Source organism: Phascolarctos cinereus, unplaced genomic scaffold, assembly GCF_003287225.1.
Source record: "Phascolarctos cinereus isolate Bilbo 61053 unplaced genomic scaffold, phaCin_HiC Scaffold_3;HRSCAF=262, whole genome shotgun sequence".
Taxonomy (NCBI): Eukaryota; Metazoa; Chordata; class Mammalia; order Diprotodontia; family Phascolarctidae; genus Phascolarctos; species Phascolarctos cinereus.
Window position 1 is genome coordinate 116,424,166 of NW_027555736.1, and position 26,915 is coordinate 116,451,080.

A 26,915-nucleotide genomic window follows, 5' to 3' on the forward strand; every position below is an offset into this window, starting at 1 on the left:
GCATAAAGTGAATAGAACCAAGAGAACAGTTTATATAACCATTGAAAAGAAAATCAATTTTGAAAGACTTGAGAACTAATCTACCCAATGACCAGCCACTACTCCAGAGGATTGATGTTGAAAGACTTTTAAAAAGTGCTTTGTAAACCTTAAAGTGCTATATAAATACTAGTGATGATGATGATGATGATGATGATGATGATGTAATTCACGTCCAGAAAGAAGGGTGATGGTACTCAAGGTTCAAAATGAGGCATATGGTTTGGACCTAGCAAATGTGTGGGACTGTTTAGCATAGCCATGCTTATTTGTTACAAAGTTTGTGTTTTTCTTCTATTTTTTTTTTTATTTGGTGGAGGGGACTTTGGAAGAGAAGGGAGCTAGTAGTAATGTTGCCAAGAAAAAGAAGAAAAAAAAGGTCATTAGAGCATGATTTTTAAATGTGCAGAAGAGAATGAAAGGAAATTCAGAAGGAAACATAGATAAATGGGACAGCTTTGAAAGCAACATGTTGAATTTATTTTATCCAAAAAAAGCAAGTGGTTTTTAATAGAGATTTCCAGTTTCACATATAGTTCTTTTTCTGTTTCACTTTGTATATGGAAGTGTTTTCTTTTTGTGGTGTTTGCTAATATAAGAACACATATTTTTTGACAGATGCCCTGGCTTTTTAAAAGTTCTTTCTCAGCTCACCTGCCACCTCCTATAGGAAGCCATTACTGGTTTATCCAGATACTAGTGTTTTCCCCTTGAAGGTTAACTTCTACCCACTCTGTATGTTTCTTGTAAAGCACCCCCTTGGGAATATATGAGGGAGGAGTTCTGTCCCCTACCACTCAGCCACTTCAGATGAAGCACAGATAACTTCTGAATGTTTCTTGTGGGCTATGATAGCTTTTAAAATTAGATACTGAACTGGAACTCTAGGGATAATCATCATTCTTCAGACTTCTCTTCCTCCTCCTAACTCAAAATATGAGGATGAATTCTCTAAACTTTGGAGAGTGAATGGAGGATATTCTTCTACCCACTAGCCTCAAGCCATCATCCCATATTCTCCTACCTGTGTCTAGGATGGTACTGCCTACTTTGAACAGATTATGATAATAAAATAGCATTGATGCATGCAAGAAGAAGAGCTTGAATGTAAATGGAACCCAGACATGTCAAATAGAGTTCTGCTTCCTGCCTTCCCCACTCCACTTCATTCTCTCTCTGTCTCTCTCTGTCTCTCTCTGTCTCTCTGTCTCTCTCTCTCTCTCTCTCTCTCTCTCTCTCTCTCTCTCTCTCTCTCTCTCTCTTTTTCTCTCTCTCTTTTTTGGTTCATTCCTTTCATTAGATAAACTTGACCTCAGACTGTTTAGGGCAGTTTCAGATTAGAACTAGGGTGGGTCCAGGCTACCTAAGACTGCCCTATGAAGGTTGTCTGTAACTCTGGACTGACTCTGATCTGCCTCCTAGATCTCAACCATTCTAAGGAGCAACAGAATGAGTCAAACAGCTGTTAAGGTTGGTTGATGAAGGGATATGCAAAAAATATTACTAATTTTTTTTCTAAGTTGTGAGTATGTGGCCAAACTAGATGAGTAACAAACTCTAATGAATAAACACACCTGAACAGAGCTTAGTGTTGTAAAAAGAAAAAAAAAGTGAGAATGATAATATCAATATGACACATTTAAGGAAATGTGCATTTGTTTATGTGATGTGATGCATGGCAATGAGACATAAATTGCAGGCAGTTCCTGTTAATGACTGTAATAATATTGTTATTTCTATAGTAAGGTTAGGAGGGGATAAGGGTGAGGCAGAGCAGAAGTTTCACTGAGGCCTCCAGGATGATCCCCATATCTATGTATTATGTAAATACATATACATATAAAACAAAGAATAAATACTAGCAGTTGAGGGGACCAGGAATGGCTTCCAATAGAAGGTGGCACTTGAAGAGAGGGATTCTATGAGGTGGAGGGAAGAAGGAGCCCATTCCAGAAGTGGGGGACAGACAGACAGTACGAGAAGGTCAGTTTGGATGGTCACAGAATGTCCGGGACAGGACTAACACCCAATGAGCCTGGAAACATAGGCTAGGGCAAGGTTGGAAGGGATTTAAAAGCTAAGTAGAAGAGTATATACTTGATTTTAGGGGCAATAAGGGGCCACTGGAGTTCACTGAGTATGGGAACGATATGGTCAGATCTCACTTAAAAAAAGGCAACAAAGGTAGCAGGAGGTGTGAGGGACTTAAGTGGAAGCACACTTGAAGCAGAGAGATCAATTAGCAGGCCATTGCAAAAATCTAGAGAAGAGAGATTGGGAGCCTGAACTAAGGTGGTAGTTGTTATGAGTAGAGAAAAGGGTCAGGTGAAAGAGATGTTGTGGTGGTAGAAACCACAAGATTTAGCTGTCTGAGGCAGAATTCGAACTCATCTTCCTGACTCCAAGTTCAGTGCTCTACTATGTCCCCCAGTTGCTTCTAGGCACTTATGGAACACGTGTGGCAAGTGTGTAGAACACACACAAGGCCAGAGAACATAGGAGGCCACTGAACATGCATACTGAAGGCAAAGCATACTCCTAAGGCAGCCTTGACTGTGCCCCTGACGCTGTTTCTCACTTTCTGCAAAGCTTTTTATAATCTCTATGAAGTGATGGAATTGTAAATGGCACTATCCACTGAGCTTCAGTCCTGTGCTGAGGATTGCGGGGGGGGGGGGGGATGGAGGGTGTCTAGGCTGATGTGCAGGTTGTTGCTGTCATGGGCAATGACCTGCTTTCTACCGCCATCTGCTGGTCCTCACCTGCATTGTTGGCTTCCCTCATTAAGGGGAAGGGGTCTATTGTTTAAACCGCACGTAGCTTCCTATGGAAGGCAGGCTTTCAGTTGGTACGTGAAAAAAGCCAGGGAAGACAGAAGATGGAGATGAAGAAGGACTGTAGTTGAATGTTTTCTTCTATTTATTTATATAACTAAGCTCGGTTTCTGGATTGGGGCTTTGTTCCAGGGTCAAAGTCCCCTCCATTCCCCTTTCCCCATCCTCCTTTGTCCCTTGCACTCTTAGATGGAGGATGGTGCTATCCCTGCCCTGCCACCATTCTGGATGGATGGCTTAGAGCAGGCTTCACCATCTGCTTCAATCCTTGGCTTCTGCCTCTGTCTTCTGATGGCCAAAGTACATACTGACCTTAGCCCTGTCCTATTCCCCTTCTCCTTGCAAGATTACTAACTGTGTATTCTGTCCCCTGATGCATACCTCACAGGCCCAAACCAGAGGTTACAGATTGTGCTGGTCTCAGAACTCCTAGAGCAGGAGAGGGACACCGATGACCTTCTAAGGTGAGGCCTTTTGACTGAGTCCAAGTTTTACAGAACAAATCCTTTTATGAAGGGGATTTCTTCTGTGTGTTTGGATTCAATCAAAGGTCCCTACTTGAGGACTGAGAAGGCCCCGTGTGGCCTCAGGGCCACAGGTTCCTCACCCCTATCCTAGAGAGTCCCTGGTTCAAGCTGCCTGGGTAACCATCCATCTGGAGCTGGACTTGTCTCCTGTTATGGTTCTGATAGGAGCTCTGGCTTAAGGCTCCCTGGAGGGTCCCAAGGAGTAATGCCAAAATCCCATCTCCCTTCACAGTGACCTTCCAGGGGCAGGCTCCAGCCCCTCCTGAAGCTCTGACAGGTCAGATCTGAGATCTCATTGGCTTATAGTCCATTTTCTGGAGATCAGATTGATTCTTACTCCCTCTTACATGCCCCCCCTTAGAGTTTTCATAGGCTTTTTGGCTGGCTTCTTATGTAGTCTTGGACTAGATGGAGAAGGTTTTGGGTTTTATTAATCATGTTTGTTTGTTTTTTTCCTTTTCTGGCGCCCCTTTTCAGTCCTTGCTGTATTATCAAGGGAGTTGGTTTGGCTAGGACCTTTCATGTCATCATCTTAACCCACTGAGCTATTCTTCCCACTAATCAGAACGTTCTAATTTTTCAAATTTTTCTTCTTCACTCAGGCCATAAAAACCTCCTGCTTATATTACACTACTTTTCTGCTCTCAATTAATGGTAAGTTATGTTATTGTTGCCCTCATCGTCTCCCTAGACTCTTTCATCTTATCACACCATATTCCCAGTGCGAGATAAATCTGAGGGCCTGATTTCTCCATTTGTATGCTACAGAAAACTTAAGAACTGTGCCATCTTGGCTCAATACAAAAACCGTGATATTTAACTTGAACCAGGTCTGAATGTTGCCTGTTTCTCCAGTGTACCTCTCACAATGGTGAACTTTCTCTCTTTAAGCTCCCAATTCAACCCCATTCCCATTTTTAATCACTGACCTTTCCACTAACTCTATGAGAAGATTTAAGGTACTTACTACTAGCTCTTTCACGTACCTTCCTTTTCATCTTAACACATCTGTATTAACATCTATAGGAAGGACAATGATTTTGTTGCTGAGAGAAAAGTAGGACAAAAGTCACCAGTCTCACACAAGCCCTTTAAATATTGCAATATGAATCTATCAGGGTGATTTTCATGAACTTCAAGGGAGATGTTGGAGGTTTAAATAAATTAAAAAGAATTCTATCACTTCAACTCAAATAGCAGACCAGAAGTTAAAAGACAGACTTGATGCTTCTCTGGATGGTTAGTCTGAATCACAAAAGAGCTAAAAACAGCCCCAGGAGCTCTGATTTAAAAGAATTGATAGGTTCCTTCTCCTATGAAAAAGAAGCTGCATTATCAGCTGCAGTTTGGTAAAAGACTAGTGTATGTCCACAGAAAAGATCAGAGGGCTTGCACAGAGAGCAGCCGAATAGAAATATCAGCAGATGACAGCACTGCACAGGACCCAAACCCAGAAGCAGTGGGGAGAATAGCCAACAATAAATACAAGCAGATTGTGTCCCAAAGCTTGATGATATCACCAGACTATAGCATATAGCCTTAACAGTATTGCAGGTAGAGAAGTATTCCAGCAGGGACACTGCCCTATGTATCTGAATTCCTTGTCTTCCCTCTTCCAAATGTGCTCCTTGGCCATATGTATTTCCTTAGACCTTTATCCTCTCCTATCAACAGTGTCATAACCTGTGGGGTTGAGAATACATATCTGTGAGTGTGGAAGGAGGCATTTTCCTTGCCATTTATTTTGTTATGCTGCTAACTAAATATCTTTTGGATTAATGTATTTTACGGTTGATGTGGTAAAGAAACATTACTAGGGGCTTACAAGGTATTGTTTTGAGATGATGTTGATCCAAAGCTTACCTTGAAAACTACCTAGTAGCTAAAGAGGGGGAGGAGTATGGGGTGATTGTAATGATTGAGCAGGCCTCATTTCCTCTAATGTTAGGGGAAGAGATCTCTTTTTTTATCTATAGCTAACCCCTCTACCTGTCCTTGATCCCATTCTTATCTAGACTCTTGAGGAACCCTGCTTCTAACCAAGCCAAACATCTACAGAATCCCCAGCTTCTCTCTCTATTGATGCCTTCTTATCTATCTTAAAACATTAAAAAGTTTTCTCCATCTAGAAAAAACAACAATAACAACAACAGTACTGACTTTGCTAAATGAATGTGGTTGAGGATGACTAAGGTGTCTGCATGTATACTCACATGTACATGTGCACACACATGCACACAGAATTGGAAAAATGGGGTAAATTCAAACTTGTGGGGTACATAAAATATTTTCAGTGTGATTCTACAATTCTGTAACACATAGATCAGTTTGCTGGTCATGCAAATCTCTAGAAAGAAATATGTGCTTATAGATTTAGGGAGAAGTAAAATTTTTTGCCCAGTTAGGTATGGAATGACTCTGTAGATGGCTGTTCCAGTCTCATGCTGTGCTAGATGCATAGTGACCAAATTACTTTTTTATCAGGAGTAGAGCAAGCCTCCCACCACCTGCTTTGACGCTTCCCATGGCCTTGTGTAGGTCTCCAGCTGAAAGATGGAGGAGGGAGTAGAGGGGGGAATGTTCTTTTTCTTCCTGCACAAAGGGAACATGTACTCCTTGGTACAAACAAACAAAAAAGGAGAATGAACAAAAAAAATTTAAACTATTTACAAATTTTCTGATTTCATTCACTCTACCAGAAATTCTCCTTTTTGGAAACTACAGACACAAAGAAATGAAACTATAGTATCTCAAGTAGACATCTTGTTTGTGTCTGGGGAAAATGGATTTTTCTCAAGGCATCTATTTATTTCTTTGCTTGGAACTGGGCCAATCAGGAAACAACTCTGGGGTTGGTCAGTTGTTGAAAGCAAGGTGCTTGTGTACTCCTGGTTTAGCCTGTACACTTGTCTCTGATGAATTTACTCATCAAAATTTTTGAGCACACCCTTACAGTATGAGCATATTCTCACTCTCTCTAAATGATAAACATATAATATACTACATACTATATATATACACTAATATGTCTATACTAATATATCCTTTACATTATAAAATAATTAATCAATAGTTTACAAACATTTATTAAGTACCTACCATGTTCCAGGCACTTCATTAAGCACTCGGGATGCAAAGAAAGTCTAAAGATAGTCCCTGCTTTCAAGGAGCTTATAATATAAGGAAGTCTAATGACTTACTGAGTGACTATAATAATATATTCTGTACATTATAAGACAAACACAAAAGACATAAAGTGGTGGGATAAAGGTGAAATAATCAATGTGTTAAAATAATTTTAACTTTATTAATAAACTAAAATCTTTTTGCTGTAAATGATTTTAATAATATTTTTGTGGGAGCAATTTGATTGAATATGTTTTTTTTTAAATCTATATGTTTTGGGAACAGGGAAGACTAGTAAGTCACAATAGTTTCTTTGTAGTGAATTAGTTAAATAATTAGATCAATGTAGCTAGCCAATCAGATGAGTTTCTTTTTTAAGTTACTTTTAAATCAAGAGATTAAAAATGCAGTAACCATAATAACAGCCAACATTTATATGGTGCTTTAAGGTTTTCAAAGTGTTTTACAAGTATCTCATTTTATCTTCAAAACGACCTTGGAAGGTAGGTGCTGTTATTATCCCCATTTTATAGCTGAGGAAACTAAGGTAGACAGCAGTTAAGTAACTTGGCTAAGGGCACAGAGCCAGCAAGTGTCTGATGCCAAATTTGAACTCAAGTCTTAAATAACAGGTCACAAGAGTAAGTAAACACAATGGTTTTACAGCAAGAGAAATATCTCTCTGTATGTAGTCGTAATAAATGATGCAAAACAAACAAAAATTGTCTGTTTTCAGTTCAGCAGAAAGTTTTGAATATAAATCCATTCCATTTTATTTATGTGGTTCTGCTTAATGGGGGACATCATGCCTTAATTTCCTATTCAGTTTTGGCTATTTTATGAGTGTTAACAGAAGGCTAGTTTGGCTGGACCGGACAGCGTAGAAAGGGGAGGAATGTATAATAAAGTTGGAAGGACAGGTTGGGTTATGAAAGGATTTGAATGCCAAATAGAGGGTTTTATATTTGATCCTAGTCAACAGGGAGTGACTGAAGTTTATTGAGTAGACAAGTGATATGATCAGACCTGAACTTTAGGAAAATGACTTTGCAGGTGTGCAGATGACAGCTTAGAGTGAGGGGAGACTTGAGGCAGAGAGACCAGCTAGGCGGTAACTGATAGTAACCAGAAGTGATGAGGGCCTGAGTGAATCTCATGAGGTCATGTAAATAGAGAGAAAGGGACGGGGACAGTAAGAGAGATGGTAGTGACATAGAAATGACAAGCCTTACTTGGGTACATGGGTGAATGAAAGTGAGAAGTTGAAATTGACACTGAGGTTGTGAACATGAGTGACTTCAAGGATGATGGTACCTTTTATAGGAAAAGGGAAGTTCACAGATGTGAAGGAGTTGGGGGAAAGGACTGTATGATTAACTTTGTGACAAAGATCTCTACTCATTCAGGTTTGTTTATCATGTGAGACTCCCATATATGTGTGTGTGTGTGTGTGTGTGTGTGTGTGTATGTGTGTGTATGTATATGTATATGCACACACATATATGTATATGTATATGTATGTGTATGTGTATATGTATATGCATATATAAAAACGGGAAGGGGAATCTTATTCACTGGTCACTACCTTGGAACTCAGCCTGTCCAGGGGCATTTGCTGAAACCTTGAGACAACCTAGAGGACAGGGGATCATTACTGGTAGGTGGAGTTTTCTCATCTTTGTAACTGCTCCTGAAGGTTGGGATTATGTTCTAATTGTCCTGAAAGGTGATGCCTGTTACAGAAAGTGGATGGGTTGAGAATATGCACAGTTGGTGGGTATCTGGTGGGGGAATGCTGGGTGATAATGACTGAAGGGTGGGTATGGTTATATTGGAGACAAACCCCACTATTAGCTATTCAAAAGATGGTGGGATGTTACTTATATTTTTACTGTCTCATTGGTCACATACCATGGAGGTCATGCTACACCCCCTTTACAGGGCCAGTGACAACCTCACTAACTGGTCCTTACCGGCAGAATTGTAAATAGGGTGAGGAAAGGGGGGGCTTTGCTGCATCTAGGGGAACACATTTCCTCCCTGTAGTTGACCCTTCAGCCTCCGCTCCTGTAAACCACAACTACCTCTGACCACTTGTCTAGCCCTGGACTATCACTAATATTTCCTCATTACCTTCGTAACCCTCTTTCAGGGCCTTTCTTTCCCCTTTACTATGCTTTTTCCCTCATATCGGTGCGAATGCTGAAACAGGCAAGCTAAAGTGGGATCTTAAGGTTTTCCTGTACTCCATATGAACTTTCCCTAGCCCAAACCCTTTCTGTTCCCTTCCCTTTTCCTTCCCAGGCAGTTTCTCCAGTGGTGGTATTCTGGAGTCTCTACCTCTCTGTAGCTGAGTAGCAATCTGAGGGGATCTCTGCCCAGGCTTTCCCAACCTTCCTTCCCAACCAAATTTGTCACAGTTAGTAGAATTCCTACTTATAGGGAAGGGTGGAGGAGAAAGATAATGAGCTAGTCAGTAAGTCAAGAAACTTTTATTAAATTTCTATTATGTTCCAGGAACTATGCTAAGTTCTAGGTATACAAAGAAAGGTAAAAGACAGTTTCTGTTCTCAAGGAGCTCAGTCTAATGGGGGAAACCAAATGCAAACAACTATATACAAACAAACTATGTATAGGATCAATTGGAGATAATCAACAGAGGGAAGCTTCACACTAGAATTAAGGGGGATTGGGAAAGGCTTCCTGTAAAAGGTGGGATTTTAGCTGGGACTTGAAGGAAACCAGGGAAGCTGGAAGGCAGATATGAAAAGGGAGAGCATTCCAGACACAGGGGTCAACCAGTGAAAATGTCCAGAATCTGGAAATGGAGTGTCTAGTTCGAAAAGCAGCAAGGAAACCAGGGTCACTGTATAATAGTGTGTGTGTATGTGTGTGTGTGTGTGTGTGAAGGAATAAGGTGTAAGAAGACTGACAATGTAGGGAGGACCAGGTTATAAAGGGCTTTGAATGCCAACCAAAAGATTTGCTATTTGATCCCAGACATTGTAGGAAACCTCTGAAGTTTATTGAGTAGGGGAGAACACAGTCAGACCTGTGAATGGAAGACTGGAGTGGGGAGGGGCTTGTGGCAGGCAGAACAACCAGCAGGCCATTGCAATAATTCAGATGTGAAGTGATGAGGGTGGTGGTAGGATCAGAGGACAAAAAGGGGTGTATATTAGGGATGTTATAAAGGTAAAATTGATAGACCTTGGCAACAGATTGGATGTGGGGTGTGTGTGTGGCGAGAGCATATACGTGTATGTATGCGTGTGTGTATCTATAAATCTATATCTATCATCACACACATGTGAATTATAACCATAGAGATAATTAAAACTATTAGAACTGATGAAGTCACCAATAAAGGGAGTATAGAGACAGAAGAAAAGAGGTATCACCACAGAAATTTGCCCATACCCACAATTCTAGGATGCAAGACTGAGGAGTACAGCAGTTTTGAACTCTGGGTTGGGGAGCTAAGTATGAAAATGCTGGATTAGGGAGAGTACATCTAGAGTATGATGGCTGTGCTGAGGTCTGGACATGGTATGTGTGAGGAAATGTCAAAGGGTTTAGCTGGTGATGGGATCATAGACTGAGAAGAAGCCTTAGAGGTCATCCATTTCAAATTCCTCATTTAATAGTTGAAGAAACTGAGAACCAGAAAAGTTGCCCAATTCTCACAATAATCTTTTTGATTCTAGACCTTCTTGGAAATGCTTTTTAAAAACATTCTACCAAACTTTCTTCTAAGCAAATGTTTGTTCCTTGGACTCTGATATTCTGGGTTCTCCATTATCAGTGAATGGTGAGAAAGGGCATTTTCACTTCTCATTGTGAAACTTCTGCTTTCATGATTTGTGTGTTAATGTTTTACATTGTCATTTAGGGAGATGGAAAATCCAGAGCTACTCTGGTCAGTTATTACTTTTAGTCATTTGAATAGCTGTTTCTTTGGGTACTTTCCCTACAATGACATTTTTTTTTCATGTTTTATTTTTTATTCAAGGGCCCTCCTGAACAACACAATACTAAAAATCTCTTTCTATAAATTGGACTTCAGAGCTTTAATAAGTTCATGGTAAGATCTATAGAAGGAAAAAACCAAAAAGTACAAGACTCCTAATTCAATCAAGAGTAATAAAAACCCTTATTAAATTAAAAATATAAATGCCTTTCAAAAACTTACAATGACATTTTGACAAAGCGAAAGGAAGTTTGATTTTGAATTTTTTACTGCTTAAAAAAGGACAACTGTTGCATCTCTGGCCACAGCACTGATACTATTAAGAACAAATAAAATTTATTTGTAAAACAATTTAAATAACAATCATTGATCATTATTCCTAACATCTCCAATAATTTGTAACATCACCATTTAACACATAGGTAGGAAGATAGGAAAGTAGGTAGGTAGATTGAGATGTAATAAAGCACATATCAAATACTCACTAGGTACCAGCACTATGCTAAATATGAGCTACTAATACAATCTAGCAAGACAGCCCTTCCCCTTATGAAGTCTATACTGTAAAAGTGGGTGGTGGTGACAGTGGTAATATGGTAGATGAAAAGAGATGGAAGGAAATGGAAAGAGTCCAGTTGAGAGTGAGGTGAAGCATGGCTGGAATTCTTTCTAAAATAGGAAGAAGAACTGAGGGATCAGGAGTGTTGTCTGTGGCTAGACAAAGGATACATATTGGTAGGAAATAAGGATGAATTGTTCTCTAATTTTTTCTATGCTGCACTGCACTTCCACCAAATCTAAGGTGACCAAATGACTGGCATTAGGCAGGACTAATGTTAACTTCTTGTCTTGTCTGGCATTCTCTCTCCACATAAGCTCTATGTTGACAATACTGGAATATGTTCCCCTGCACTTGTTCTTCTTCCCTTCCTTCTTTTCTCTTTTCTCACCATTTTCTTCCTTCTCCCCCTTCCTCTTTTTTTTTCAACTTTGTAAGCCCCTACATAAAAACCCTAGTTATTCAGATCCTAAACCTCCCATACTTTTCCCAACAGTTTTATCAGCCAGGCAAATGTTACTTCTTTCTGGTTCCTTCCTAATTCATACCTCTACATTGTTTCATGATATTCAGAAGTTCATTTAATTGCTCATAGGCATTTCCAGTATTCATTTCAATCCCATCCTTAACATGACTCTTTACATTGGGCAGTTTGAAAATGTGGGAGGGAGCTTAAGGAACTGAAACTTCTTGGTAAAGTGATTACTACAGAATGAATACAATGAATATGATCCTGAACAGATAAAGAAACTTTTTTTATAAAAGAGTTTTCTCCTACCAATAATCCCATTACTCAGAGTCATAAGATTGTAGATATTTATAGGTTCTTCTTCAGTATTTTGTCTTTAATAGAGCTTCATTGTAGATGGAAAAGAAAGTGCTTCCATTTTACAATAAGCTAGTAGCCTTTTTTTAAAAAAAAGGATAGGCTTTTACTGAAATCTAATAGCAAATCTAATAGTAGGGACAAAGCATTTCCCCAAAAAACTTGGAGTGTACTCTCCTACAAATACACAGAGTCTCTGGGAGGCAGAATGAACATGAACTATAGTAGGGAGGCATAGACATGGGGAACACAAGCCCAAGGCAACTCACAGATCTGGGGCTATGGGGCTTTAATGACCTTTCATGAAGTTCACCTTGGGGTAAGGCATCACTATCAGTGATGTTCAAGTCACTCTTTCGTTGGCTTCTCTCAGAGCCTGAAATCTTGTCTGGATAGCTGGCTGCATGGGTGAAGTGGTTCAGGTCCTTGGCTGGCTCCTGGCTGGATTTGACTGTTACCAGATGAATTCGGGCAGGTGGCTCGGAGGCTGGACTGCCAGACTACGCTGTGCAGGTTGACTGTCTGATGCTTCATGAGATACAGTATCTTGGGAGGATAATGTGATCTGCTGTGCTCTCTGGGCTTGTTTTTCATTGGGCAGTGACAGTCTTTACCATCTCCAGACTCTGGCTTGGCCAGGCATACGATGTTCTTTGCAGCTGGGATATTACAATGTTCTTTTCAGCAAGGCCTGTGTCCCTTAGCCTAGGATGGGCAGAAGCCTTTCCTCTTTGATTCCCCTTAGAGCCTGGGCTCTGAGGATTATGAGCTCCAGGCAAGAGGTGGAAGAGGTCTAAACTCTCCTATTCAGTACTCTTTCCAGGTCCAGAGTTAGCTTGCTTCAGTGGGGCACTCCACCTTTACTTCTGATGATTACCCTAATTACACTTTCCAGATTCCTGTTGGTTCTTAGATTATGAGCCAGTGTGAAAACCAGTCTGAATGTTATAGCCCCAGCCCCCAGGATACAAGTATGCTAAGGGTCACCCTCCCCTAGCCACTTGTTTCCTGTGGCTGTGTTAGAGTTGCTTCTGAGGTCCTTGTCCTCATTCCTTATTCCTTATTAGGCAATTCAGAAAATACCCTGATTTTAGGGGTCTGGACTACTATACTATCTTGCCTCACAGGTGGTAGAGTAGTTTCTTATTAGTACATGTCAGCTTTTTGTCTAAAACTCTGTATGTTTGAACCCTGAGTGACTAAGGGTCTGAGATTCAAGCCTTGTTGCAAGTCAGAGCTCCTAGCCCATCTGTGGAGCTGAGGAAGGTAGAGAAGTACCCCTCCCATTCTGTTTCCCTTTGACATCTGTCCCCCTTCCAGGGCTGGCATGGGACAGTGTTGCCCCATGGAAACAGTTCTCTTTCCTTTTGCTCTGCAAGATAAGTGGCTGGGGACAAAGATATGAAGGCAGTCTGTATCCTAGGGTTACTTTCACTGTTTCTGTTGGAATTTTTATATGCAATTGAGCTATTCAGGCTTCAGATCCTTACTAAGGTGTGAAGTTCTTCCTTTACTTATGAAAGCAATTCCTTTTTACCTTTCAATGACTCTGTCTTTTGCCTCTTCCAACCTTTTGCTTAGCTAAAGTCCAAAGAAGTAGACGACAGCTCTTACATCCATATCATCTTAATTTCCCAGGATACCTTCTTTCCCATCCCTTATCTCACTTATTTCTCCTCCCCATCATTTTCTATGACTACAATTCTAATATATATTTTTTTCTATTTTAACCATTCATACTAATTTAGATTATTGAGCAGTCCCTTAAAATGGGATTTTCCTGCCTTCTCCAAGATACTTTTCCTTTGGGGAAAGGATGAAACAGATGGAATGTAATGGAGGGAGAAAGTTGAAAGTTGTTCTTTTCCTGGATATTATTATGAACGCTGACAATATTGGGGAATGAAGTAGAACTGCCATCTGCTTTGAAACTCCACCTTGAATGTAGACAGATAAATTCTGCAGGTAAATTGGGAAAATGCTAAAAAAAAAAGCTTCACAAATTCAGTTTGCAAATATTTTTAAGTGAAAAAGATACTGTGTAATATTCATTCTAAATTTCATGCAGGTGAAATGCTTTTTCATAATTAGGTTAACATTAAGCAATTAATATAAAATTATAGGATTTGGAGATGGAAGGGCTCTGGTAGATCTTTTAGTCTAAACACCTTCACTGAAAAAAAAATGAGTAAATTGAGACTCCAAAAAGATAAATAATTTTTATCAAGGTCAATTATTACCAAGGTCATACAGTAACAAAGTAGCACACAGAGTAACAAATCTAGGATACAAACCTATACTCTGACCAAAAATTGAAGGCGCTTTTCATTATACCAAAGTTCCCTGTGCTTTAATGATTTTTTGCCTTTTTTATGTTTTCCTCCTTCCATTTTACATGTGGTAATATTTTAGAAATTATGTATCATATATGGGTGTTTTGTTTCTTCTATTGGCCCACATGTGACTTCTTCAATTGACCTTGATCCCATAGATCTTTGGGATTAGAACTCTGTTTGTCTCAGGAGGTTATATGGATGGAGGGATGTGGGGGTAGGGAGTTAAAAACATTGGGAATAAGACTAGAAGAAGGAAAATATAATGAGCATGGGAGGATGTTTCTGTAGAGCCTGTTGCAGTTTGACAACAGCTAGGGTTTCCTTTTCTCCTGCCTCCACACTCTCACCCACTCATACCACAAGGAATAGGCAAATGAATAATATCATACCTCTAGGCAAGATCAAGTTTCCATAAACAGGAGAACTCATAAGCAGAGAAATAATTTTTTATACCTATTCTGAAACTAAATCAGCCCTCAAGGCAAACACAAACTGAGCTCAGGCAAGATCATTCTGAGGGTTGGGGGCACTGACCCTCCTACCTCTTCTACCTAGACTGGAAACTCTTACTATGAGCACTGATCCTGACTGCTGTCCTCTTTCCATCCTTCCAAATAGCTATCTGATGTCCTATAAAAGATAGTCTTTTGAGGAAAAAAATCCAGTTATCAGGAGTTAGTGCTTATTAATTTAAATACATTATACCTGAAAGGGCACTAAAAGCTCAGAAGTAGCTGGTGGCAGGGGAAGAAAGGCACTATAGAGATAATCAAATTAATTCTGCATGTGAACTGAAAAAAAGATTTAGAAGGAAATTGCCTAAGAGACTATGAAATTCCCTCCTCGTGCATCCTAGTCTGGTGCCTTGAAAAGGCCATCTATAAAAGGTGCCTCCACTTACTTTCCTTTCACTTTCTTCTTAACTCTCTACGGCTGGCTTCTTATCTCATCGATTATCTGAACTTTACTCTCCAAAGTTACCAATGATTCTTAATTGTCAAATCTAATGGCCTTTTCTCCATCCTCATTCTTCTTTACCTCTTAGAAGTCTTTCACACTGTCAGTCACCCTAATCTCCTTGGTATTCTGTTTTCACTGTATTTTCATGATACTGTTCTCTCCTGCTTCTCTTCTTGTCTATCTACTTTTGTCTCCTTTACCTGGAACTTTGTCCAAGTTATTCCTGCTATTTTCTCCTTCTATACTGTTTTACTTGGTGATCTTATCAGCTTCCATGCATTCAATCATCATCTTTATGTTGATGATTCTCAAATCTGCTTATCCCTAACCTCTCTGCTGAACAGTCTTGCATCTCCAATTGCCTATTGGACATCTCAAATTCGATGTCCCATAGACATCTTAAACTCAGCACGTCCAAAACTGAACTCATGATCTTTCCCCCAAAATCCTTCCCTATTATTGTTGAGGGTACTTGAGTCATCCAAGCTCATAACCTAGGTGTCATCCTCGACTCTTCACTGTCTTTCTCACTCCCGATATCCAATCTGTTGTCAAGTTCTGTCAATTTTACCTAAGTAACATCTCCTCTACACACTCTTTTCTCTTTCTTTAACATTGCTACCATCCTGATGCAGGTCCTCATCACTTCACACCTGGACTATTGCAATAGCTTCCTGGTTGGCCTCCCTTCCACAAATGCCTCCCCACTTCAGTCCATCCTCCACTCAACTGTCAAAGTGATCTTCCTAGGTTTGATCATGTCACTCCCTTACTCAATAAAATCTGGTGGCTTCCTGTCATCTCTAGAATCAAATATTAAATCCTCTATTTGGCATTCAAAGCCATTTATAACCTGCCTCTTCCCCTACCTTTTCACCTTTTCAGTCTTCTTCCACCTTATACCCTTCCATGTACCCTGCAATCCAGTGAAATTGGCCTCCTTAATGTTCCTAGAACAAGATGCTCTATTTCCAGACTGAGCATTTTCACTGACCTATGCCTAAAAGCTCTTTTTCCTCATATCTGCCTCCTAGCTTCCTTCAAGTCCCAGCTAAAATTCCACTTTCTACAGGAAGACTTTCCCAATGTCCCTATATTCTAGTGCCTTCCCCCTTATATCTCCAATGTATCCTGTAAATACTTTGTTTTAACATAGGTTATTTTTTGTTTGTTTTTACAGTGCATGTTGCCTCTTTTATTAGACTGTGAGCTCTTTGAGAGTGGGAACTGTCTTTTGCCTTTCTTCATATTCTCAGTTCTTGGCACAGTGTAGGTGCTTAGCACATAGTAGGTGCTTAATGTTTATTCAGCCTCAAACACTTACCAGCTGTGTGTAAATCACTTAATCCTGAATGCCTCAAAAAAAGTTTATTAGCTGACTTGTTTTATCCCCTAATTCATAATACCTTTTTTTTTTTTACTGATTTTAAAAACAATGATAATATCTCAATTATTGGGGCAGGGCATGAACTCATCTCTCATTATAGCTGTTTTAGGTTCCCTGGAGAGGTATAACTAAGTTTCAATTATCTTTAGCCTTGGAATTCATACCTATAATTTAAAAACACTGTTCTTGGGGCAGCTAGGTGGCACAGTGGATAGAGCTCTGGCCTTGGAGTCAGGAGTACGTGAGTTCAAATCCAGTCTCAGACACATGTCACTAGCTGTGTGACCCTGGGCAAGTCACTTAACCCCGATTTCCTCACCAAAAAGCAAAAAAACAAAAACAAAAACAAAAACACTGTTCTTGTGGAGAATATGGAGAGATATGGATGTGATAGTATAGTCTGATGGATTCATACCTGCTTATATGGTTGCACTCAAAGAGTTACTATGGGTCTATGTGGCAAGTTTCCAATTGAGTACCTGAAGGATCTGTGCTTGGTCCCATGCTATTTAACATTTATATCAATGATTTGGATAAAGTCATTGATGAGTCATTATGCTTATTAAATTTGCAGATGCTACAAACCTGGGAATAATAGGGAATTCGCTGGATGACAAGAATCAGGATCCAAAAGGATCCTGACAAGCTAAAGCATTGGGCTGAATTTAATTGGATGGGATTCAATAGGGACACTTATACTTTAATACAAAAAAATCTCTGTCACAAGTGTAAGACAGGGGAGGTATGAATAGACAGTAGTTATTCTAAAAAAAGACCTGTGGGTTGTAGTGGGTTGCAAGCTCAATGTATAATGTATACAGCAGTATAATGCAGTAGTCAAGCTAATGTAATCTTGGACTAAGTCAAGAGAGGCATAACATCTACAAGTAGGGAGGTGATAATACCACTACACTCTATTCTTTTCAGACCTTATATGCACTTTGTGTTCAGTTCCGGGCACCACAATTTAAGGACAATAATAAATTACAGAGTATTAAGAGGAGAAATATGAGGCTGCTGAAGGATCTTTAGTCCATAACATGAGGATCAGTTAAAGGAAATAAGAATGTTTGCTTGGAGAAAAGAAAGTATGTATGATAGCTACTTCAAGTATTTAAAGGACTCTACTGTGGAAGAACTCTAAAGAATTCTAGGGGTATTCTAAGGGTTTGGAGTGTCCCTACTCTAAGGCTATCAGCTTGAACACACAATGAAGGGGTATGGGGTATGGGCCCAAGTCAAGACCTTTGCCTTATACCACAAAGAATTTGGGTCCCATTTGTCTGTGGGATTCTCCTTGAATTCTCCCACTTGATCAAGGAGGTCTCTGGAGCTCCCCCTGAGGCTATAATCCTATCAACTAGCCTTTCATTATTGCCTACACCCAATCTCCCAGTTCTCTGTTACCCTAAACCTAGCCCAGCCCTCCATTATCTATTACCTCCCTATGGCCCCAGCTACTTTCCACCCTTGAACCTATCTAGACCCCATTCTCCACCTCCCAGTTACTCCCATAAAGATCTTTCCTAGATCCCTCCTACAATCTTTCTGTCTAAAAGGTCCATCTTGTCTCCATTAAGGTGCTCAGATTTCTTAAGAACCTAGCCAATAGCTCATAAATGTTCAGATTCCTTAAGAGTCTGGCCAATATGGTGGATCTTTAATAAATCTTGTCCTTGGCTGACAGAAGGCTTGGGTCGAATTCATTCAGACAGGACCCACATGTTGTGATTTAGGGGTCCCAGCACCCCTAAACCTCTAGACCTCAACATCAATAAGTGTGACATGGTCTAATGCTGCTCCACATGTACAGGCAAAAATCACAATTGTCCCCAAATAAAAAGTTACGTAGATTCAACAAGAACATTTCAGAAAATTTACCAAAGATTACTGATTGCTTAGTACAGCAAGTGCCTTTCTTAGTGCTTAAAATGGCTTTCCTCACCTCAAAGACAATAAAGAAAAGGAAAAAGACTAAGAAAGGCTTCCTGTGTTGAAAGAAAAACTAGACCCAGTAGAGCTTCCCAAACCACATAGACAAAACCAAATTTCTGACCTGGTTGATTGGAAGTTATCCCCTACATCTTTAGGTGAAAAACTAATTGTCCTTGGTGAAAACTCTTCCATGATTCCCTTAGCAATAAGGCCATCCATCTGGGGTCCTGACAAATATTTCTAAGTTTCCTTTTCTACATATGGCACACTAAAATTTCTCTAGGGGTCCCTGAGCCATAGACAATTTTCTTAGAGGTCCAGGAAGATTTCCTCTGGGTTCTTCATTTAAAGGATATCCCATATATTCCAAAATAGATCTCTGCTACTGCAAGGACAATCCTGTTGTTTGTCTTTCATTCTCAAAGAGACCCTGACATCAGGAAGATGATGCCATGACTCGCAAGTGAAATCAGATTTAAAGGGAGGGAGGGCTGTGTAAAGTCACCAGCTTCACTTTCTTCTCTGGAGCCATCTAGGTCCAACTGATGGGGTATGGACCCAAGCCAAGACCTTTGCCCCTCACCCCAAAAAGAATTTGGATTCAATTTGTCTACGGACCCTAGAAAACCCTTGGATTGTCCTTGAATTCTCTTAGATCAAGGAAGTCTCTAGTGTTCACCTGAGCTATAATTCTATCATCTGGCCTTTCCTTATCACCTACAGCCCAATATCCCAGTTCTTTGTTACCCTTAATTTAGCTCATCTCCTTATTGTCCATTACCTCTCAATTGCCCCTGGCCACTTCCCACCCTTAATCCTATCTAGACTCCATTCTCCCTTAGCCATGTGGTCTAGGTCCCTGGCATTGTGTTCACCCCAGTTTATTGGCTACTCCCATCCAGATCCTCCTTAGACCCCTCCTCTAGTCACCCCAAACTACTTGGCCCCTCCTACATCCCTCCCATAGTCTTTCTGTATATAAGGTCCATTTTGTCTCCATTAAGGTGCTCAGATTCCTTAAGAACCTAGCCAAGGGTTCAGATTCTTATAATCTATTTTGCAAATGTTCAGATTCCTTAAGGCTCTGGTCAATGTGGTGCATCTTTAATAAACCTTGTCTCTGGCTGAAAGAAGGCTTGGGTCAAATTCATTTTGGCAAGACCCATGTCTCTTGCTCTTGAGATTCTGGGGTCCCAGCACCCCAAACCTCTAATTCTCAACATAATAGCAAGATATAGATCTGGAGATGGTCCTGGATGCAGTGGGAGACCTTGGCCTTTTTAAGCTAAGGTCTTTCCCAGGTCTCAGTTTGACTGAGGCAATCCCCATTCAGTTATTAAGGATAGGTAAGAAATGAGGCAAATAATAGCCTCTTTAACCTAGTTTAAAAAAAAATCATCAGTGTGAAGGAGAAGACCCTCAGGGTTTCTGGCCAAAGCAGAAACAATTGCTATTTACATTCACTCTGAGCCATCAGGGCCCAAACAGTGACCAGTTGGGCTTGGGCTAGGACTTAATTGTTGACCAATCAGTGAGAGCCAGAGTGATTTGGGTTTAAGTCTGGGTCCTTATGAAAGAAATCTAGCCAGTAAACCCCAACATAGCTTGGGAAGTTTCAGTGATCGTAATTTACATTCCTTTGGGCAGAGTACCTGCAGGTAAGGGTATGATACCCTATGTGGACAGAGAGAGGAAGGCTAGAGGGGGAGAAAAGGAAAGGAGTGAAGCATTGTTGTCCAACTATCAGAACAAGCCTACTGGAATTCCAGACTCACCCAGCAACAGGATAAATAAGCTTACTAATTAAGCCCTTAGGGTTCATAATTCCCTACCCAACCTCAGCCCCATTCCTTACATTGTGAATCCACCAGTAATAGAAACTCATTTACATGGAATGCTGCAGCATATTTACACAACTCTGTCAAGTGGGTAGAGCAATACTGTTCCTTTTTTAAAGATGATGGACCTGAGACTTAGGGGGCTAAATGACTTGTCCCAGGTCATGCAGCAGTAGAGATAAGACTCCACTGCCATCTCCCTCTGTAGAATGTAATGCCATTAAGTGTCCTATTTCAGTTTAATCATTAATTTCAATTCACATCTCCCATACCTGTTCATAAGAGTTGCTCCTGAACTTGGCTAATTATAAACTGGAATTGGGGGAACTGGACTAGATGACCTTCAAGATCCCTTCCACAGCACAAAATCTATGATCCTAATTTACTTCTGAATTAATCAAGAGCTGAATGAATGAGAAATGCAAATTGAGGATTTTGTTTTTGTGGAAGAGATTTTCTCCGACCAAAGGGAATTCTAGAGTATCTTGGCACTGAAGACAAAAGAAGACATCTTTCCCTTCCCCTTGTGTCACATTTCTAAAACAGCAGCCTTTATTCAAGTGTCAAAATATAAATCTATGATCAGTACCCGTTTTCTGGGCCTGTTTCCAAAAGGAAATGAATATTATCATGTCCTTTGTAGGCATTCCCCTTGCCCCCTCCACAGCTTATGGCTTTTAAAGACCTTTCTTTGAACAAGATTTTCTTCTGCATTTTGAACTTCCACTTACAGCCTACGCAGGAAAACTATGCACATTTAAAAGCCCTCTGTGATGCAAACAAAAATTCCACCTGCCCCCACATCTTGATGTTTTATATTTCTTGAACAGTGAGCTCTTTCTTCTAATTGTATCAGCAGCTTCAAAGTGTTAAAACCCCCAAATTGGCTCTTGTTTGATATGGCTGAGTATGAATTCCATTATGTTCACATGTTAGCCCAGGACTACTTGAAGCATGTTCAACAGATGCCACAACTGGGATTGTGTCTAAATAAGACATCGCAAATACTACAAAAAGTTGCTTTCTCTGTTCAAGAAGAAGTTGAAAAGGATATGGAAACATGCTTAAGCACTTTGGATATTGTTTCTGTAGATTCTGCCAGAAGAATTTTCAAAAGCGTTATGGAAAAGGAATTTGAGGATGGCATCATTAACTGGGGACGTATTGTTACCATATTTGCTTTTGGGGGAATTCTCATCAAGAAGCTTCTGAGACATAGAGCTCCACTGGCTATGAGCACTCATGAAGAAGTTTCTTATTTTATTGCTGAGTTCATAATGAACAACATAGCAGAGTGGATAAGACAAAACGGAGGATGGGTATGTTTTATAGAAATGTTTCTCAAAACTATTGGTAAAATAGAAAATGAAGTTTCGTTACTAATAGTTTAATCTATCTAATGATTCTATCTGTTTAGCACAGTCTTTCCTAGATGGTCTATTTTACAAGTATAGATTTTGATAAAAACTTTCTGGTACAGTTTCACAGAATCATATTATTGTGATGCTGGAAGGGGATTGTATCAGCAAACACTGATTATGTTTTATTTGTAATAATATTAAAAGACATGACTGATGCTTCAGTGACCTAAAAACTGTCAAATGCACCCTAAGAATTAAGTACTTATTCTTATTACATAGTGCAGGGGATAGGAAGAGCAAAGAGTAAATACTAGATGTTGGGGTAGCTCAGGAATCCAATGAAGAGAGAGAGAGGGTACCATAAATGCCTGAAGTGAGTAGGCAGAAACAGATACTTAGATACAAACTTGGTTGGAATTTGAAGATCAGTGTAGCCCAATGCAGATGGGCTGGCTTGAAGAGATAAAGCAAGCAGAAAACCAGTAGACTAAATAACAGAAATCAGTTCAGGAGAAACGGAGTTTTAGGAAAAAGATGACACAATGTACATTGCTTGGCTTCTTTTGGGAAGGGTATATGTATGATTTAACATGTTGGTCCTTGTATCTTAAAGGTCAAGACCTGCTTAATATGTAGGGAACATACATATATCATGGTAGGACATTATTAAACTAGAGTGGATATTTTCTTATAGTTGTTCTGACCATGTAGAATACAAACATGTTGGAAGTATCTCAATTAGCAATTATTATTTTAGACACTTCTAATATTAATTTGAAACTGTTATACATCTCTGCAAATCCACAGCTCAGGAATATTTTTACAGTCAGTTTCCTATTTTTCCCAGTAATTAAACTGTGCTCTCTAGTAATAATCTTTGTTGGCAAAAATGTATGCATTGCCCTGTCTGGTGCACTCTTTTTTTATGAACTTCTGAGACCTTGGTAAAATTGTGATTCATGTCATTATCTGTTAATATTTCTTAAAACACTTAGATGTACCAGGTACTGTGTTGGCCACTATACTGAATAAGAACTGATAGGATTTTCACACCAATAAGTAATCTAAACTAACTACTACATTTTTTCCTTCTTTAGTAAGAGTGCTACTGTTATCTTTTTTGCTAATTAAGATACCTTCAATTATATTTAAAATTATACCTCATCTAACACCTAATTTATCTCCAAAATATCCCAGTAAAGTGGCAAAGGTAAGCCATATTATCTCCAATTTATCCCAAATTATCTCCCAAATCCCATATTTGTTCTGTGAAGTTTGAATTCAGTCAAAGGACCACCCTTGAGGACCTAGAGGGCCCATGTGCTCTCGGGGCCACAGGTTCCCCACCCTTGAGCCACACTTTATTAGTTAGTAACCTACTCCTATAATAACTCTTTGGAGCTTTTAGAAAATTAGTTAATCTGATTCTCATGCTCCCTGAAATCATTCATGGGAGAAGCTCTTCATTCTCATACATGGGAGCTGAGTGGAGAAAAATGGAAAATGTACTATTGCTAATCTGGTTGTTTTCCCTCTTCCCTCTCCCATCTGCCCCTTGAGTCAGAGAATAGGTCAATTTAAAGTTATACAATACTTTGTTGTACTTATCCTAGTGATCCTAAAAGTTATTCTAGTTTTTGAGCTTAATTCCCACTAAGAGACTACAGCTTAATTTTTTTAGTTCTACAGAGGTTATACAAGTAACAACATAAATATATTCGAAAGACTACTTAAGATTTGATGGGTAGGAAAAGAGGCACATTGATCAATACTAGGATAAGTCCCTCTTCATCAAATGGAGTAATTTTCGTTTATTATTCTTTTTTTTTCTTTTGCTACTTTTGCCTCTTGTTCCCCTCCCCCTTTGTTATTTCCCTTCTATTCCCATTGTCATTTGGAAGGGCTGAAACTAAATCAGATTTTACAGGATTCCGTAACTGGTACTCTTCTTCAGTTGGACATAAAAAGAAAAAGCATAGAACAATGTTTTCTTGAATATCAAGGAGATTCTTTCTTTCTTTAAAAAATCCATACCAGTAGAATGAGTCTCCCCTGTCAGTCTCCCCTTTTTGTTCCACATGGCTTTCTTTGAGATGACATATCTATGTTCTTTTCTCAGTGATAGAACAATAGCAATGACTCCGAAACACGGTTAGCAGGATTCTACTTTTACTTCTCTTTTTTTTTCTTACTTCTCTAAAGCACCCTCCTATCCTATTTAAGTAAGTACTAAAATGCATAGTACCAGTAGACTGTTTGCAGAACTGAATAAGAGTCCTTTACAAAGCCAAAAATAGACAGGGAGGAGTGGAATCTTCATAGTAAATACTGTATCAAACTCTGGAACAGACAAATGAGCCATTAAAAAAAATCTAAAGAAAAAAAATTAACTTTTACGTTTCTCTGTAAACAATGACCACTGCATACTTTGGTGGCAAACATTTAACTCAATGGAAACACACAGAGCACTGACTATAAAGTTTGCTTTCTTCTGAATCCTGACATCTAAATGTTAAGACCTCAGGTTGAATGGCTTATTTGCTTTGCTCATCAGATCTTTTGTATAAAATAGAATCTGAAAACTTCAAAATTTGAACTTTAAGTTCTAAATTTTAACATACCAAGTTAAAAATGTTTTCTTAAGAAATAATGACAAATGCATATGTCCCAGCATGAAACTGTTAAAAAAAAAAAAAGAATTCTCATACAGACCCATATAAGTGATTTCTGTAAACCTCTCAGCTAGTGAGGCTATGAGAATGCTTTTTTTGGGTTCTAGGCCTAGATCTTTTTAAAGTACCTATGGTTTTATTTACTTCGAGCAGTAGCTACAGTATTTTATTTCAAACTTTGAATTAGCCTGAAGTCAATATAGTCAAATTAAGCCGATTACTATTACTCCCAGAGATAATATGAATATACAACATATTTGAGCATTTAAAAAAATCTGTCTTAGAATTAATAATAGAATAGTGGCTCAAATAACCATTATTTTAGAAGCTACATTTTTGTGTTTTAAAGAGATGATATAGTAACTCTGCTGAGCAAAAGAGACAATTTGATTATCATAACAATAGTTGACTTTATATATTATCTTTGATTCTCAACAACTCCACGAAATTGGTAGTATTGATGTTATCTCCATTTTATAGATAACAAAATTAAGGCTCTGAAAGGATAAATGATTCCTCAAGGATCAAAGGACTGGTCTTGTAGGTGTTATTCAAATTCTGGTCTCTCCTGACTCCAAACAGTGTCTTGAACATATAAATGTTTGTTGAATTGAATTGCTGTTTCCATTACTCCACATAGCATGGATCCAGGTGTACAGGCTATAAATGGGAAAATGGGGAGGTATTCTTACCCATGTTTAGAATATGGCAGGTCCTTATGACACTTTTCATCTACTTTGCAAATGGAGAAAAGAGCTTATTAAATATAGTAAAAATTGGTCTATCTAGTTTTTTGCCAAATTAAAATCTCTATTGTCACTTTACCAGTAAGAGATGAAATGATCATAAAAGCAACTTGGGAGATACTACAGGATCCTAAAGTGCTTGTGAATCATCTAAAAAAATTTATGTTCATTTTCTTGAATTTTATTTCTTTATAGTTATTGTTCAGAAATATACCATTGTACTTGATAAAGAAATCTGAGATGTACTCTGATGGAAGGTATAAGTAGGACACAGAAGGACTGTGTTCTTGTTCCTGTTCACCTACTGGCTGACCTTAGGCAAGTCACTGAATCTCTCTAAGATGTAGTTTCCTTATATGTAAAATTAGCATGTTGATTTAAGGTCCTTATAATTAATCGATCAACAAGCATTTGTTTAGGTGCTAGGAGTATAGAGAAAACAGTAAAACAAATCCTGCTTTCTAGAACTTAACCTGAGGTCTGTGAAATAATAAAAAAAAAACAAAACCCAAACTATATTTCAATATAATTGGTTTCCATTGTAATTCTATGCATTTTATTTTATGCCTTTAAAAATATTACTCTGAGAAGGGGTCCAGAGTCTTCATTAGATTGCCAGAGAAGTCCAGGACACAAAAAAGATTAAGAGCCCCTTGTGGACCTGTCAACATGAGTGGAACCATAGGGCACAAAATACTACCCTTTCAAGTATCAATGGTAATGTTGATTTGATTGTTGTTATATGGATAAGAGGGTAGTGAGGCGGGGAGAGGTGGTGGTAATGAAACAGCTGGGCAGATAGCAAGATATGTAAATAGACTAGGCCCTATGCTGTTTGATGGCTAGATGAGATTAATTACAGCTTGGGTATCTGGATAGACATAGAGGATTTCAACTGAAGATTGCCTCATTCCCTCTCCTGTCTAGGCAGCTCCATTTCCTGATAAGTCCCAATGCTGCACAGAGTAACTCCATCAGGGTTAGGGAATAGGGTCAGAGGTCCAGATTTGGAGGGCTGCTATTTTTGGTGGAGAGAAGCACGCAATGGCAAAGCAGACCTCTTCAGTCCATGGACCCAAGGTTAAGAATTTCTGCCCTCTAATATTTGCAAAACAAATTGGGTCAACTATTTACTATTTATGTATTTATGACAGTTTTAATGCTTTACAGCGTTAACTTAGTCCTCACTTATTTTTGAAATGTTTAAAAACAAAGAATTTTTTTTTTAAACAGGAAAATGGCTTCGTAAAGAGCTTTGAACCTAATAAGGCGTGGCCAAACTTCATGGATATTTCAACAAAGATCTGGGGTATATTTTCCTATCTGAAGTAATCCTTTTCAACTGAAAAGAATTAGCCTGTCCTAAAGCACTGGCTAACACAAGAACTCTAGTCAAGATTTACTTCTTTAAGGCAATTCTGTGGACATGACCAATTCTTTGAGGAATCTATGACAATTAAAAAAAATCAGCATTTTTATTAACAAACTGTGAGTGTATATCTATAAATTCACTTGGAGTAAATGCTTTAAGCTCTGAGTTAGTGTTGGAGTATAGCAAAATACAAGTTCTATCTTATTTCAATAATATGTTCAATTGACAGGAACACATCAAGCCTCAAACATCATTATCAATAGACATTTAGTGATATGCTACTTTTACATACTACTGTACTATACCGTACTACAACCTTCCTTGAAGATAGAGCTGTTTACATTATTTACAATGACACTCTAAGGATTACCAAATAAAGTTCAACTGTTCTCTAGAATCCAATACCCTACACAGTCTTACCTACACA

General features: G+C 39.0%; 1 protein-coding gene across 2 annotated transcripts; it reads left to right on the forward strand.

The window, feature by feature from the left end:
- Nucleotides 1–21,015: 21,015 nt before the first annotated feature.
- BCL2A1 (BCL2 related protein A1) lies at nt 21,016–26,602 on the forward strand. 2 transcript variants are annotated; one of them, XM_020965796.2, is made up of 2 exons: nt 21,016–21,656; nt 25,312–26,333. In XM_020965796.2, the coding sequence occupies exons 1-2, from the start codon at nt 21,237–21,239 to the stop codon at nt 25,381–25,383; spliced, it is 492 nt and encodes a 163-aa protein (XP_020821455.1). In that variant the 5' UTR covers nt 21,016–21,236; the 3' UTR covers nt 25,384–26,333. The 2 variants fall into 2 exon arrangements, with proteins under 2 accessions (XP_020821455.1, XP_020821450.1); XM_020965791.2 differs by lacking the exon at nt 25,312–26,333 and adding an exon at nt 26,350–26,602 and having other exon boundaries at nt 21,035–21,656.
- The last annotated feature ends 313 nt before the right edge of the window (nt 26,603–26,915 follow it).